At 44.1% G+C, this 12524-nt stretch overlaps 1 protein-coding gene across 2 annotated transcripts in view; it reads left to right on the top strand.

Annotated features, from left to right (window-relative positions):
- The window catches only part of LOC121606397 (SH3 and multiple ankyrin repeat domains protein 2-like), a 198406-nt gene that overhangs the window by 74901 nt on the left and 110981 nt on the right, over positions 1-12524 (top strand). For both annotated transcript variants that reach the window (XM_041936707.1, XM_041936698.1), the window contains exons 4-7: positions 1434-1505; positions 4932-5040; positions 10135-10286; positions 10777-10944. In XM_041936707.1, the coding sequence (XP_041792641.1) occupies positions 1434-1505; positions 4932-5040; positions 10135-10286; positions 10777-10944 (501 nt within the window). The remainder of the gene's footprint in view (positions 1-1433; positions 1506-4931; positions 5041-10134; positions 10287-10776; positions 10945-12524) is intronic.

Below are 12524 nucleotides of genomic sequence, written 5' to 3'. Positions count from 1 at the left end.
CAGGCATTAAACCAACATCTAGTTTACTGCTCATAGTTATCACACAAAGTAAAAACCTAAAGCTGTTAAAGTGCTGTTAATGGGCTTTAAAGGACGATAATGTGATTATTTTCTTGTGTTTTACAACCTGAAATCTGTATTTTGACATGGAGTCCTTGTGGCTGGACTGAATAATCCTCTGAAATTACCAAGTAACACTGCATGAAAACAACAGCCTTTATTTAAATTAGGTATAATTTTAAGGTATTTCTGCAATGTTTTTCTTTTTTTGTGCAGAATTCGTTAACATTCTAGAGATGTTTTATAATTTTAGAATTAGTTTTTATTCGACTGCACATGGACTGTAAAAATGCAGAGAATGTCGACAATACATATTCCTATTTTAACAAAAATTCTCATTAAGTGAAAGTTTTTTAATGTTTTTTTACGTTTACATTAAAGTTAAAGTTTTACTGTAGAAAATAAAGTTGCCTTAATTTTACTTTTGGTAACAGGAAGTGTGTGTTTTTGTAGTTTTGCATATAATTCATTGTAATTTAACATTCAGGACACTGAAGCAATCGAATACGCCTGGTAAAACACTATAATTTCCCATTACATTAATTGATTTCAACCGTCATTTCATGGCCAATAAAACTAATTAATTGTATTTTTACTGAATTTACACATAACGTTGAGAGAAAACAGCAAAAACCTGTAAAATGATACAGTAAGTTTCAGCAAAATAATTATTTTTACAGTGTAAAGTCAAGATTATATTATTATTATATTTAATATAAATATAAAATAAATGCATGGTACACACACACATACACACACACACACACACACACACACACACACACACACACACATATTAGCTCAAATATTCCCTCAAAGTTGAAATTTTCCAGTTGAAGATTCAGAGGCTGAAAAATGAGGAAGGACTTTCTGAGACACAAACAGAAAATCAAAAATCTGACTCTGTGTAAATCCTGAAGCGTGTTTGGCTTTGGGTCAGTTTGCTTCTTCAGTTTGAATCCTTCTTTTTCAAGCGTGCACAGTGTAGGTAAAAAAAAAAAAAGGAAAAACATGATCTACCCCAGAAGAAAAGAAAATGTCATCATGTCTCTATATCGAACAGTCCCGCAGTAACATATGACACGAGATATGATGTCACTTCACATGTCATGCAGCCGGCCAGTGAAGATGCCATGACAGTAATGAAGTGTGCCGTTAATAAAGAGGACTCGTCTCATGATTCGCCCCCTGTGATCCTGTTTCCAGAGGAACGATCACTTTCAAGAAGCACCCGGAGGTGTAAAACAAACAGCTCATGACTGAGAGCTTTGAGTTGAAGGTCGTCAGTTTCCAGATGCGCCATGTTATTGGAACGCAGCTTGTCTTGCTTTGGACCTTTTCCTTTTTTTAATCGTTTGTCTTTCACTCAACAGTTCCGCTACAAGAGCAGAGTCTACAGGCAGCCCAATGTGGACGAGAAGCAGATCGCCAAACTTCACACAAAGGTGAGATGAGTGGAAAAACTAACACTGAATGTAAATGTGAGGCTTGTTTGTGGCCAATGTTTGCAGTTCTTTAAAAGCACGTCAGCGCTCAGACTGCAAATGTCTCTAACAGTATCACACGTGCCAGCGTTGACTGTCAGCTGAGTCTGGTTATGCAAATGAGGCAATCAACACCGCATCATCCAGAAATGTTTACTCCAACTTGATTCTGGCTCTCAAACAAACAGCGTGCTTCGTTTCCTGCGCGTGCTGTACGTCAAATTATCCAGGAGATTTGACACACAGTAGAAACAGGTTGAAGAGAGTCCAGAAGGTGGAATCAGGAAACAGCGCTCTCTTCCAGGAGTGACCTGCCTGACACCGAGTGTTCAGAACAACAATAAAAACTTTCAGAAACTGAGTTTAGGCGTCTGAATCACTCCTCTGTTACCGAGGAGAGAGATGCACTGAGGAGCAGCTGATCAGACAAAGAAATGCAAGAAAAAGACGTCACAGCCGACCTCAGTCGGACCGCCGACTGGCCTGGAGGCCGCAGGTTCACATCAGGGGTGTTTGCAGAATAAAATGAAACACTTCAGAGCAGGAAAGCATCTTCACAGCTTCATTAGGGTAAAAGAATATTTGTGTGTGTTTGGTTGAATTCTTGGCAGCTTGAGCTGTGTGATGGGGAGAAGTGTAGCAGTCAGTTTGGGCTTATTTGGAGCTTTTCTGTTCCTCTGTGGTGATGGAGGAAAATCTGTAAGTTTGTGTGCTGCTCAGAAGGAGTCTCTCTTTTCCTGCCAGCCCCAGCAGCATCCCCTCCCCTGCTCTCTCTCTTCCCACCCACGTGAACTCAAGTAAATCTCAACAGTCATTATTTAGCCTCTTCATCGTTGTGTAAGGCTAGCTCTGGGCTGCTGTCCCATAGCTACTGTAATCCTGTAGTGCAGCCAAAGCATAAGTGTCTCTGGCAGCTCTCTGTTAGCAGCACACCAGGAAACTGTCTGACAGCTGCTCTAATTCTACATCTGAATGCAGGAAAGAGAGGACCGAAGAGCGAAGGCAGCTCAAAGGATGGAGGATGAAGAATTTAAAAAAAGGCAAAGAAAATAATGCTTCATAAATGTGGAGCAGGGAGATGAACACACACACGCAAACACATTTGCACTCTTTGCAAAAGTCATTAGTCAGAAATTGTGGCTCTCCCATAAAAGACGTTTATTTCTAATTTGGAGCCATTTTCTTTTCCCTCATTTCTTGGCCTGACCCAACTTTTTGGAGCTAATCCTGTTCGCCATGCAGTCTGGTGCTCTGTGGTTGGCTGGAGCTCACACTGCGACAGCCAATCAGCCACCAGCCTCCCAAGCTGTTTCAGCAAAGAGAGAGAGAGACATGGAGAGGGTACCATCATCCAGACTCTGATTCACACACACACACATACACACACACAGGGGACATATGAGCTCCATTGAATAAAACATTGCATGAAAACACGGGGCCGTGTACATGAACCCTCGACATTTCCAGATCCTGGACTTTTGGACTTGCAGTGACTCATCGTGGTTGATGCCTAAACAGCAGCGTTTCATATCTGTGGTTTAACTCAGCCAATTAAAATCATTTTTGATTTCATTAAACTATCAAAGTCAAAGTCAGCTTTATTGTCAATTCTGCAGTATGTACAGGACAAACAGAGAATTGAAATAGCGTTACTCTTCAACCTTTTGTGACAGGACATATATTAAAAAAGAGATAAATAAAAACTGTACAATCTAAGTAAAAACTGTACAATCTAAATAAAAACTGTACAAACTAAGTAAAAACTGTACAAACTAAGTAAAAACTGTACAATCTAAACAATGAAACATTGAGAATGTAATAGTGCAAATGTAAACGGTAGTGCAAAAAGAATTAGCTTAACAACTATCACTATCACTAAATGATCCTGGGAACACTGAGGACTTTTTAACCAAGTAAATAGCAAACTGATGAAAACATGAAATATTACACTAATGAAATCTAATTCTAATATATGTGTTGGTGACACTAATAGCAAGGCCCCGATCATGACTCTGAAGGATCAGCAGTCTGGCTGCGTATTGATGAATCCATGGAGCTGTCCGTGGTGCTGAAACCATTTGCAGCTTTTCTCTTAGTCCCGTCTGTCAGTTTCATCTTGGATCTATAATATTCTCTAAACTATATACTATAAAAATACTCAACTTTGGATTATATTGTAGCCTAAATACTCTATAGAGTAGTGTCACCTTTATGATCAATGTGTAAGATCATAGAGATACACTGCTGCCTGTAGTATTCCTGTAATATTCTACAATATTTCTATGATGATTCTGTGGTGCTGAAAATAAACACCAGCAGACCAAAGCACCTCAGCAGCAAGATATTTTAGGGGTGATTACAGATTTTACAGGTGAGAGTCAGCCCCCCCGGTAAATCTGAACAAACCTCTGACTGGGTCAGGACTGTAAAAGCCAGTCTCTTGCACCAGCTGTTACAGTTACACAGCTTCACAGTAATGGGAACCTAATATTATTCAAATTACCACTTTTATTTCTGCTTCATTATTCGGTCTAACATCATGTTGGTGTTCGCTGCTTTCCGTTTGGGAGGTGTTATTTTGTCCTGATCAGTTTAGCAGTGACTGAATAAGACTTGGGCTGAGATTCAGAAGTCTGGAACCGGGTTAGTCACATCATACTGTGGAAAGCGGTGAAGAGGCTCTGAGTAAGATGTCTCGAGCTGATATGCAGGATTGGGACGGTCTGATCAGGTTTTGGTTAAATAATCCACATCCAGCTTTTATTTTGTTGTCTGCGAGAATGCTAGCTGTTAAAAACGCCCTGATGGAGTACGATGCAGAAAAAAGGACTAATCTGGGTCGGGATGGGGGGCAACAGGATGTGATCAGGACATCCCTTCCTTTACGTCTACTCCCACCCCATGTCCCTGCCTCTTCACTCCTCCTCATTTCTATTCTTTTATTGTAAACCATTGTCTTTTCCTTCTTCTGCTATCTCATTCTTCTTTCCTCATTTTCTCCTCTCCTTCTGGGAGCTGCTCTCTTATCTATTTTTGTCATGCGGCCTGGAAAGAAAGCAGGCAGCAACAGAAATCAGCAGCCATTCCCCTCCCCACAGTCGCCACGCTGCATCCCGTCACTTCCCCTTCTGCGCTTCCTGCTTTCAGGAGCCCTTTATTCCACCTCATTTTGCTCCATATGTAACAGTGAGTCCCTTTACTTTCACACTGTATTCCTGAACGCTTCCACTTTTCACCTCAGTTATGTTTGACCCGCGACACCTTTCTCTATCTCAACTTCTATTTCGGTCTTTTTACAGCTCCGTCCTGACTTTTCTCTCTCACACCCACCACCATTTGTTCTTTCTTCTCGCTGTAATATATCTCTCTCTTCTCTGGTTTGTGCAGGCCAATCTGAGGAAGTTCATGGACCTCATCCAGCATAATCAGGTGGACAAAGTGTCAAAGCTGTTGGATAGAGGCTTCGATCCCAACTACCATGACAGTGACACTGGTGGTAAGGCTGCACAAAACTTCAGACTTTAAACTCAGCATCAGTGGAACTCATGACTTCCTGAAAATGAAGAGTAGGCTGTTAGAAACAAAACCCCTGAAACGTGGAAAGAGGAAGCTGTTTCAGAAAGTGCTTCCTCCGGTCACAGTCCTGTCAAATGTCCTGAAGATATTCTCAGTGTGGCCGCTTCCTGCACAGGCTTAGCTGACACTCAGCGTGGATTTAGGTATAGAATTACTTGTACAGTATGTAGGTGAACACGTAATGAGAGACAGTTGGGTGTCGTTTCCAGAGCGAGCCAGGCTGAATCTCCTATTAGAGGTCCCAGAGGTCTTTGTGGGTCAACAGTCCTGATCTGAAACAGATACGCGACAAACCCGTCTGAACCCAGACAGTGGGTAGTGGATCTGAATGGGTCTGAGGATCATTAGACCTGATCCACAACAGGGTCGAGAGAGAAAACAGCAAGACTGGCCTCAGGATGATGCTCCACCAGATAACACAGGACATCCTTCCTGCATGTCGCCGGTCCCACTCTGCAGCTGCATCGAAACATCCATCCTGTGATGATGATGATGCACTACAGAGCTGGTAGTGACGGTTCACTCAGGTGTTCCACAGATTGACCTCCAGACCCGGAGCAGTGCATCCACGTACAAAGAACCAGTCTCTGTGAAGACTGTGGACAGGGAGGTCAGTGGAGTAACAGTCAAGTTTGTGATGCACAAAAAATGAATTCACCTCTGTTGAATTGGGATGGCACCAGTTTAAGAGGCAAATATCTCAAAACCGGGACGCATAAACCGACAGCGAGTAGCAATGTGTCAGAGTTTGTAATTTGGGTGAGTTGATGCTTTGAGACACAGTGGGAGCTAACAGGCTGTAGCTGATGGTGCTGCAATGTTAAGCTCTACTGTAACAGAAAGGGCAGTTTGGTCCTGGTGTCAAGCTCTGCTAAGAAACACTGATGCAGAAGTTCAAACAGTACCAAGCAGCGAGCCGCTGGAGTGGAGGACGCTCCCCTCCCAGCAGCAGTGAAGGAGTGTGTTTACCTGCGTGTTAACTCCGCCTGCTGCATCCTGAGTAAATAGAGTTATTGTAGCCCAAGACTTGGCTCCATGTTTTTACACACAGCCAAACTGGGGGGGCAGCCAGTGCCCGGAGTAATGAGCTGTGTCCTAATGTCAATGTGTTCTCAACACAGCTCACTAATGTTCCATGAAGACAAAGTGAGCAGGTGTTCCGCTCAGATAATAGTTAGGAGTCCTCGCAGGGGGCCGAGCGGAGTCCTGTCTGGGGAGGCTGCATCATGGCATGAATAATAACTCCCAACACCAACATCCACTCATTTGCACACTTGACTTAATTGGCTGTGGAGCTTCGGCTTCGATATTGGAGTGAAATCCAGCCGGAGGAACACGCGCATCGTTCTCAGCAGCAGCCTCAGTGGACCAGAAACGACCGCGCTCACAAAGCAGCGCTCTCAGTTTCACAGATGTCAAACAGAAAGCTTGAGCATGTTTCCTGCCGTTGTCCAAAGGCATTCTGGGAGATTAAGGGGGAAGAGGGTGAGGTGGAGCTGAGTAAAGCAGGTCCAGGGAAGATGTGTTCGCTGTGAAGTGTTGCATTTTGATGATGAGTTAGTACTTTTTTCCAGCTGTGTTAACATTGAAATCCATCATAACTGCCATGAATTCCAGATGACTACAGTCCCATCTGCAAAGGAGCAGCTTATTAACTTTTTAAACCTGTTTTTCGAGCTTACAGGTGGCAAGCGTTTACTACCCAAAAGACATGATTTGACTGGAATATCACTTAAATTCTTCCTGCTCAGCCCGCCCACGGCCTTCTAATCAGTCATATTGACTTCTGGAGTAACGGGAACGTGAGTCAGTGATGTGTAGGACTGACAGGAAAGCATGAGCAGGGAGTCGGGTTGAGCTGTGCTCACATTACAGGTTCATGGGACAATAATCAGCCAATGAGGACACGTGAAGAGCACTCTGTGAGAAAGGAAACCTTTGTGTTCGACCTTTAAAAAGAGCCAAAGAAACCATCCTGTCTGAAGAGGGTCCTTTGAATGCGACACTGTTTGCTTTTGCAGAGTACAGATTTCAGAATAACTAGCAATCATCTGAAGTGGCCTGAAGGTAAAAGCTCATTACAGTCATTTGATAAGCAGCGCTGGTTTACCTGAGTATTAAGTGTGACAATTATGTTTATTTATGGCCATTTAATGAATATGTCAGGAGTATTTTAATAGTGCAGGTGCTCTTAGCAGTGGAGAGATTGGCCAGAAACCAACTGGTCTATTGAGGCAAATAGAAGTGAGAGGAGAAAAGGTTATTAAGCAGAGAATTGAGGTTGTCTTAATGGGCTTTGAGAGCGATTGTTAAATGAATGCCTTACTGCTGATGAGGAGAGGCGTCGCTGTGGATTAGGACTGTTGTTACTACGCATTGATTTCTGCCGTCCATGTGATTAACAAAAGAAAATATAAACGCTCGTCTTCTTCCTGCTGCTCACGTCTGCACGCGGTCAGCACGTCTGGACGATCGAGCTGATCCGTCACAACAAACGTGGAGATTTCCTCTGCTTTGGTGAATGTTCAGCTTCATGCCCGTGTCACTACAGTTGAGAAAGATGTCAATACAAAAACACAAATTTATCATATTGTGCAAGCACTAGTGGGGGGGAAAAAACCCACAGGAAGCTTCTGCTGTCAGTATTCTGGCTGCAAACACACATTCTGAGCATTGATCAGATAATCCTGATCCTGGACCATGGAGATATATTTAATTATTTTCATTATCATTATTATTATTTTAATATTTATTGAGGTTATTTGAGTTTTTGACTGAATGATGGCGTTAAAGAAGAAAAATGTGATCAGCAGTGATATTTAGTTGATCTTGATGTGAGTGTGTGTTTCCTTGCTGTCAATCCAATAGTTATAGATATTCAGTCTGGACCAAAGTGGTTTCCACGTCCACCTAGGAATGGCTGAAAAGTCAGTATGCATCTAAAAAAATCAAAATACAAGTACAAAAACATATTTCTGTGGGCTGTGGTGTATATTAGTATTTCAGTATATCTTGAAATTAGGACACATCATTTGTCTCTGAGCGGCTTGTTTTGATGACCTCGTTTAGATAGACGTGTCTGACGATGTTTTAATCACAGCAGTTTTTATTAGTCTAATTAGTTGTGACTGACAATTGACCTGATTTCTTCAGCCTGGTTCACATCAGAACCTGAGCAGTGACACGTACCGAAACGAAAACCTCCCAGTGAAGAGCAGAACGCCGTCCTTCAGCGACATGCTCGTAGTTTCATCCATCAGGCCGCAGCCTCGTCTTCAACCTCGACCACATTCGCTCTTTATTTAAAATCTGGAGCGTGCACCTTTAGCTCAGTTTTGGAGGTGAGTACGGCGCCATTCAGACTTCAGTGCCGACCACTTAACCACAGTGAAGAGGCTGAAATGAGTCTCAGGCTTCCTTCAAGTGAACTGTGGTGTTTGCCAGAAGTCGGAGTGTAATGTAAGCCAACTGCAGCAAACAACCTCAAAATAGATCTTATTTATGAAAAGCATGATGCAGCTGCGAGTCATGTTTGGAAATTCACTTTGACGAAACGAGCCGGGAACGAACCGTTAGCTTCCACTAACTGCTGGGGAAGCGCTTCTAGCACATGAGATGCATGGGTGCAAACCACTGGCACACAGTCAATGTAGATCATTGCACCTCAAGCAGCAGTTTGAATAAACAGCCTCAACTTTACACCACCAAAGTCAGTGGATCGCTTTATTTTGATTGGCTGGAACGCACCTCTTCTGATTCTTATTTCAACCTGCGAGTTACCAGAAAATAAGACGACATATTCTGGAACGAGCACGGCTGAACTGGCCATGAAACGGCCCCCAGGTGCCGCGTCCGGTTATTAACTGCCTGCGTCACGTGACTTCAGCTGCGATTGTTCGGTGTGAAGTTAAACCGAGCAAACAGGAAAGTGCAGGCAGACATTTCCCCGGAGGTTTGAACCAGAGAAAAACAAACTGTGTCATCACATCGTCGGTGTCGGTCCCTGGAGCCGGGGGCCTCGCTGCTGTTACTTAAAGGAAGGTTGTAGCTGTGGTTTGTTTATGAGGTTTTCCTGCTGGATCTATTTTAATAATACATTTTATTTGTTAAAAGCGCCTTTCAGGACACTGAAGGACACTTTACATCACACAGAATATCCAACAACAATACGATAAAACACAATAAAATATATAAAATAAAGAAGTGATAAAATCAGACTGACCAGTTGACCTCAGGTAGGACAAGCGAGTCTGAACAGGTGAGTTTTGAGTGTGGATTTAAAACAGGAAAATGAATCAATGTTTTTAATTTCGGGTGGTGATGAGTCCCAGAGCTGGACCATTGTGGTGAGACGGGCGGAGGGGACAGACAGGTTGATAGTAGAGGAGGATCTGAGGGAACGAGAGGGGGTGTGGACGTGGAGGAGAGCTGACAGGTTATGAATGGCCTTGAATGTTACCAGGAGGATTTTGAAATCAATGCGAAATTTGATGGGGGGCCAGTGGAGCTGCTGAAGGACAGGAGTGATGTGGTGGGTGGAGGGGGTTCTGGTGATGATGTGGGCAGCTGAATTCTGAACCAGTTGAAGTTTATGAAGTGACTTGACAGGAAGACCAAATAGAAGGGAATTACAGTAATCCAGACGAGAAGGGACGAGGCTATGGACAAGGATGGCAGTGGTATGGGGGGGTGAGGGAGGGGCGGAGGCGTTTAATGTTGCGTAGGTGGAAGTAAGTACACCGGATAACCTTATTGATGTGGGATTTGAAAGACAGAGTGCTGTCGAGGATGACACCCAGACTCTTAACCTGTGGGGAGGGGGGGGGGGGGCTGTCTGTTTTGGATGGTGTTGATTTAGTGCCGATGAGGAGAACCTCAGTTTTGTCACTGTTTAATTTGAGGAAATTTGAGGTGATCCAGGTTTTTACTTCCGTTTTGCAGTCAGTAAGGGAGGACATCATGAACACGTCTGAGTACAGGTTGCATTCACAACAAATACTCTGTGTTTTTGTAGAGAGTCCGCTGACATTTGCAGCTCAGCTGGACAGCGTGGTGGAGATTATCAAGGTGCTGAAGAACGGGGGAGCCCACCTGGACTTCAGAGCCAAAGACGGCATGACTGCCCTCCACAAAGCGGCGCGCTCCAAGAACCAGGTCACGCTCACGGTAAAGGATCCTGCTCGCCTCCCTTTTCATCTTCTCACGCCCGCTCTCACCTGCACGCTGGGTTCATCCAAGTTACATTTCCTAGATCATCCTCGCAGATCTTTTCGCAAAACACAAGCGACATCAGACTTTAGCCAAACAGCACGATGAGATGATGATCAGATAACGACCCCCCTGACTGTTCTGGTGACGTGGAGGCTAAAGACGAGGAGAGGAAAGACTCTGCTGTCAGGAGCTTAAACCACAAATCTGTTTCATCCTTTAAACCCAGCGCCGAGCCCACTTTTATGAACGTATCATTTAGTAACTGCAGTTTTCTTCTTCCTCTCCTCAATTATCCTTTTAATCTTTTGTCAGCTTTGATATTTAATCAGTTGTACTTCTGTGACACATTAAAGCACTTTGTACCGTTTGTTTGAAGGAAGAACTGAAGAAATACATTTTATTATTATGATAATGATGAGTATTATTACCCTGCCCCCCCCCTCAGACGCTGCTGGAGTTGGGAGCTTCACCAGACTACAAGGACAGTCGTGGTCTGACTCCTCTGTATCACAGCGTGGTGGTGGGAGGTGACCCCGGCTGCTGCGAGCTCCTGCTCAACCACCACGCCTTCGTCTGCTGCCAGGACGAGAACGGCTGGCACGAAGTTCACCAGGTAAACACGCGCACCACCTGATTCACCAGGTGCGCACACACACGAGCGCAGAGGGATTTCTGGCTGTTTGTTATTTGCAACAGCTTGTGTTGGGAAAGCATTGCTCGAGCACACACGCAGACACACGCAGCCTTCCCCGGCTGTGGGCGACCGTCTTGGCAGCTGTTAACCATCCAAGTAGATAAAGCCGTTTGAAGAGAGCCGCCCTGCAGCAGCGGCAAGCTACGAGCGTCCCCACGCAGCACTGTGTGTGTTGCACGCATTCGTGTGCATTCAGGCCATCGGCTTTATCTTTCTCCCCGTCGACTTCCAAAATCTCTGCCTTCCTCAATCTGTCCCGTTTGAGACGCGATAACGATCGGCTGTCAGGGCGGACAGCGAGCGGCAGAAAGCAGCTGCTGGTTCAGAGTTCAAGGTTGTGTTTGTTCATTTAGAAACCTCGTCATCCATCACTAGTTCACACAACATAGAAACAAAACCTACAGTAACTGTAAAACAATCAGCAATATTAAAATTCATGACATCACTGTCCTTGTTGGACAGTTCAATCTAGAGATGGGATTTTGGCTCTTTGAGGGGAGCCGGATCTTGGTGAGCCGTTCCTTTCAAAGAGCCGTTCAAAAAACTGGCTCATTTGACTCGTTTTAAGTTTAAGTTTTAAGAAGGCAGTCTGGTCATCTTGGAAATAACCACTGGAAGGAATGAATTTAGATATCCCACCGATATGAGTTTAAATTATTCTGAAATATTGATTATAACATGATTCGATATGTGTGGATTAGATTTTAAAGTCTGATCTGGATTAATTGTAAATATTCCACAGGGTGGCACCACATCACTCTGCTTTGACAGTGCTTTGCTTTTTTTTTTGTAACTGACTCACGTGAAGGCAGCGTGCACAAGGTGGCGTGATGCTATTTGCATATCTAACAAGCAGCTGGGCAGCGCTCCTCCCCATGTAACTCTGAAAAAAAAGAACAGTTCCCAGCTGCGACTCGGTTCCCATCGTTCATGTTTAAGAGTCGTTCAGAAGAACCAGTTCGTTCGTAAACGTCACACTAGTTCAGTCCCTGTCCTCTGTTACTCCAGCCAGCCTCACAGCTCTTCTGGGTACAATCACTTTTATTTGCTTGCCCATCACATGTTGCGATGCTTCATATGACAAACTGACCAGCAATTAACTATCTGTGCTACACAAACAGTTTTGCTAATATTTTAATTGTCATCAGTCAAGCAGCAGGATAAAGAGTCTGCAGCCAGGCTAACAGCTCTGTGAGGCTGTGCTGTGAACACAATGATGCTTTGAGCTAAATGCTAACAGCGGCACGCTAACATGCTCACAATAAGATCTGCTAACCTGCAGATGCGAAGCAGGGATAATGTTCACCATCTTAGCTTAGCTTGTCAGCAGGCTAACTTGTAGAGCCGAGGCTGATGGATGCAGAGCAGACCTCCGCTGTTATCTCTTTACATTTGATTCTAGGTCGTTTTTGTCGCAATGTTCTGTGACCAAGCTGACTCAGCCTGATAAGAACTTCATCAGCACATGAAAGCTGCGTCCTCCCCAGATGAACTACACA

This window comes from Chelmon rostratus, chromosome 1 (assembly GCF_017976325.1).
Source record: "Chelmon rostratus isolate fCheRos1 chromosome 1, fCheRos1.pri, whole genome shotgun sequence".
Taxonomy (NCBI): Eukaryota; Metazoa; Chordata; class Actinopteri; order Chaetodontiformes; family Chaetodontidae; genus Chelmon; species Chelmon rostratus.
This window is presented reverse-complemented; position numbering and strand designations above follow the sequence as displayed.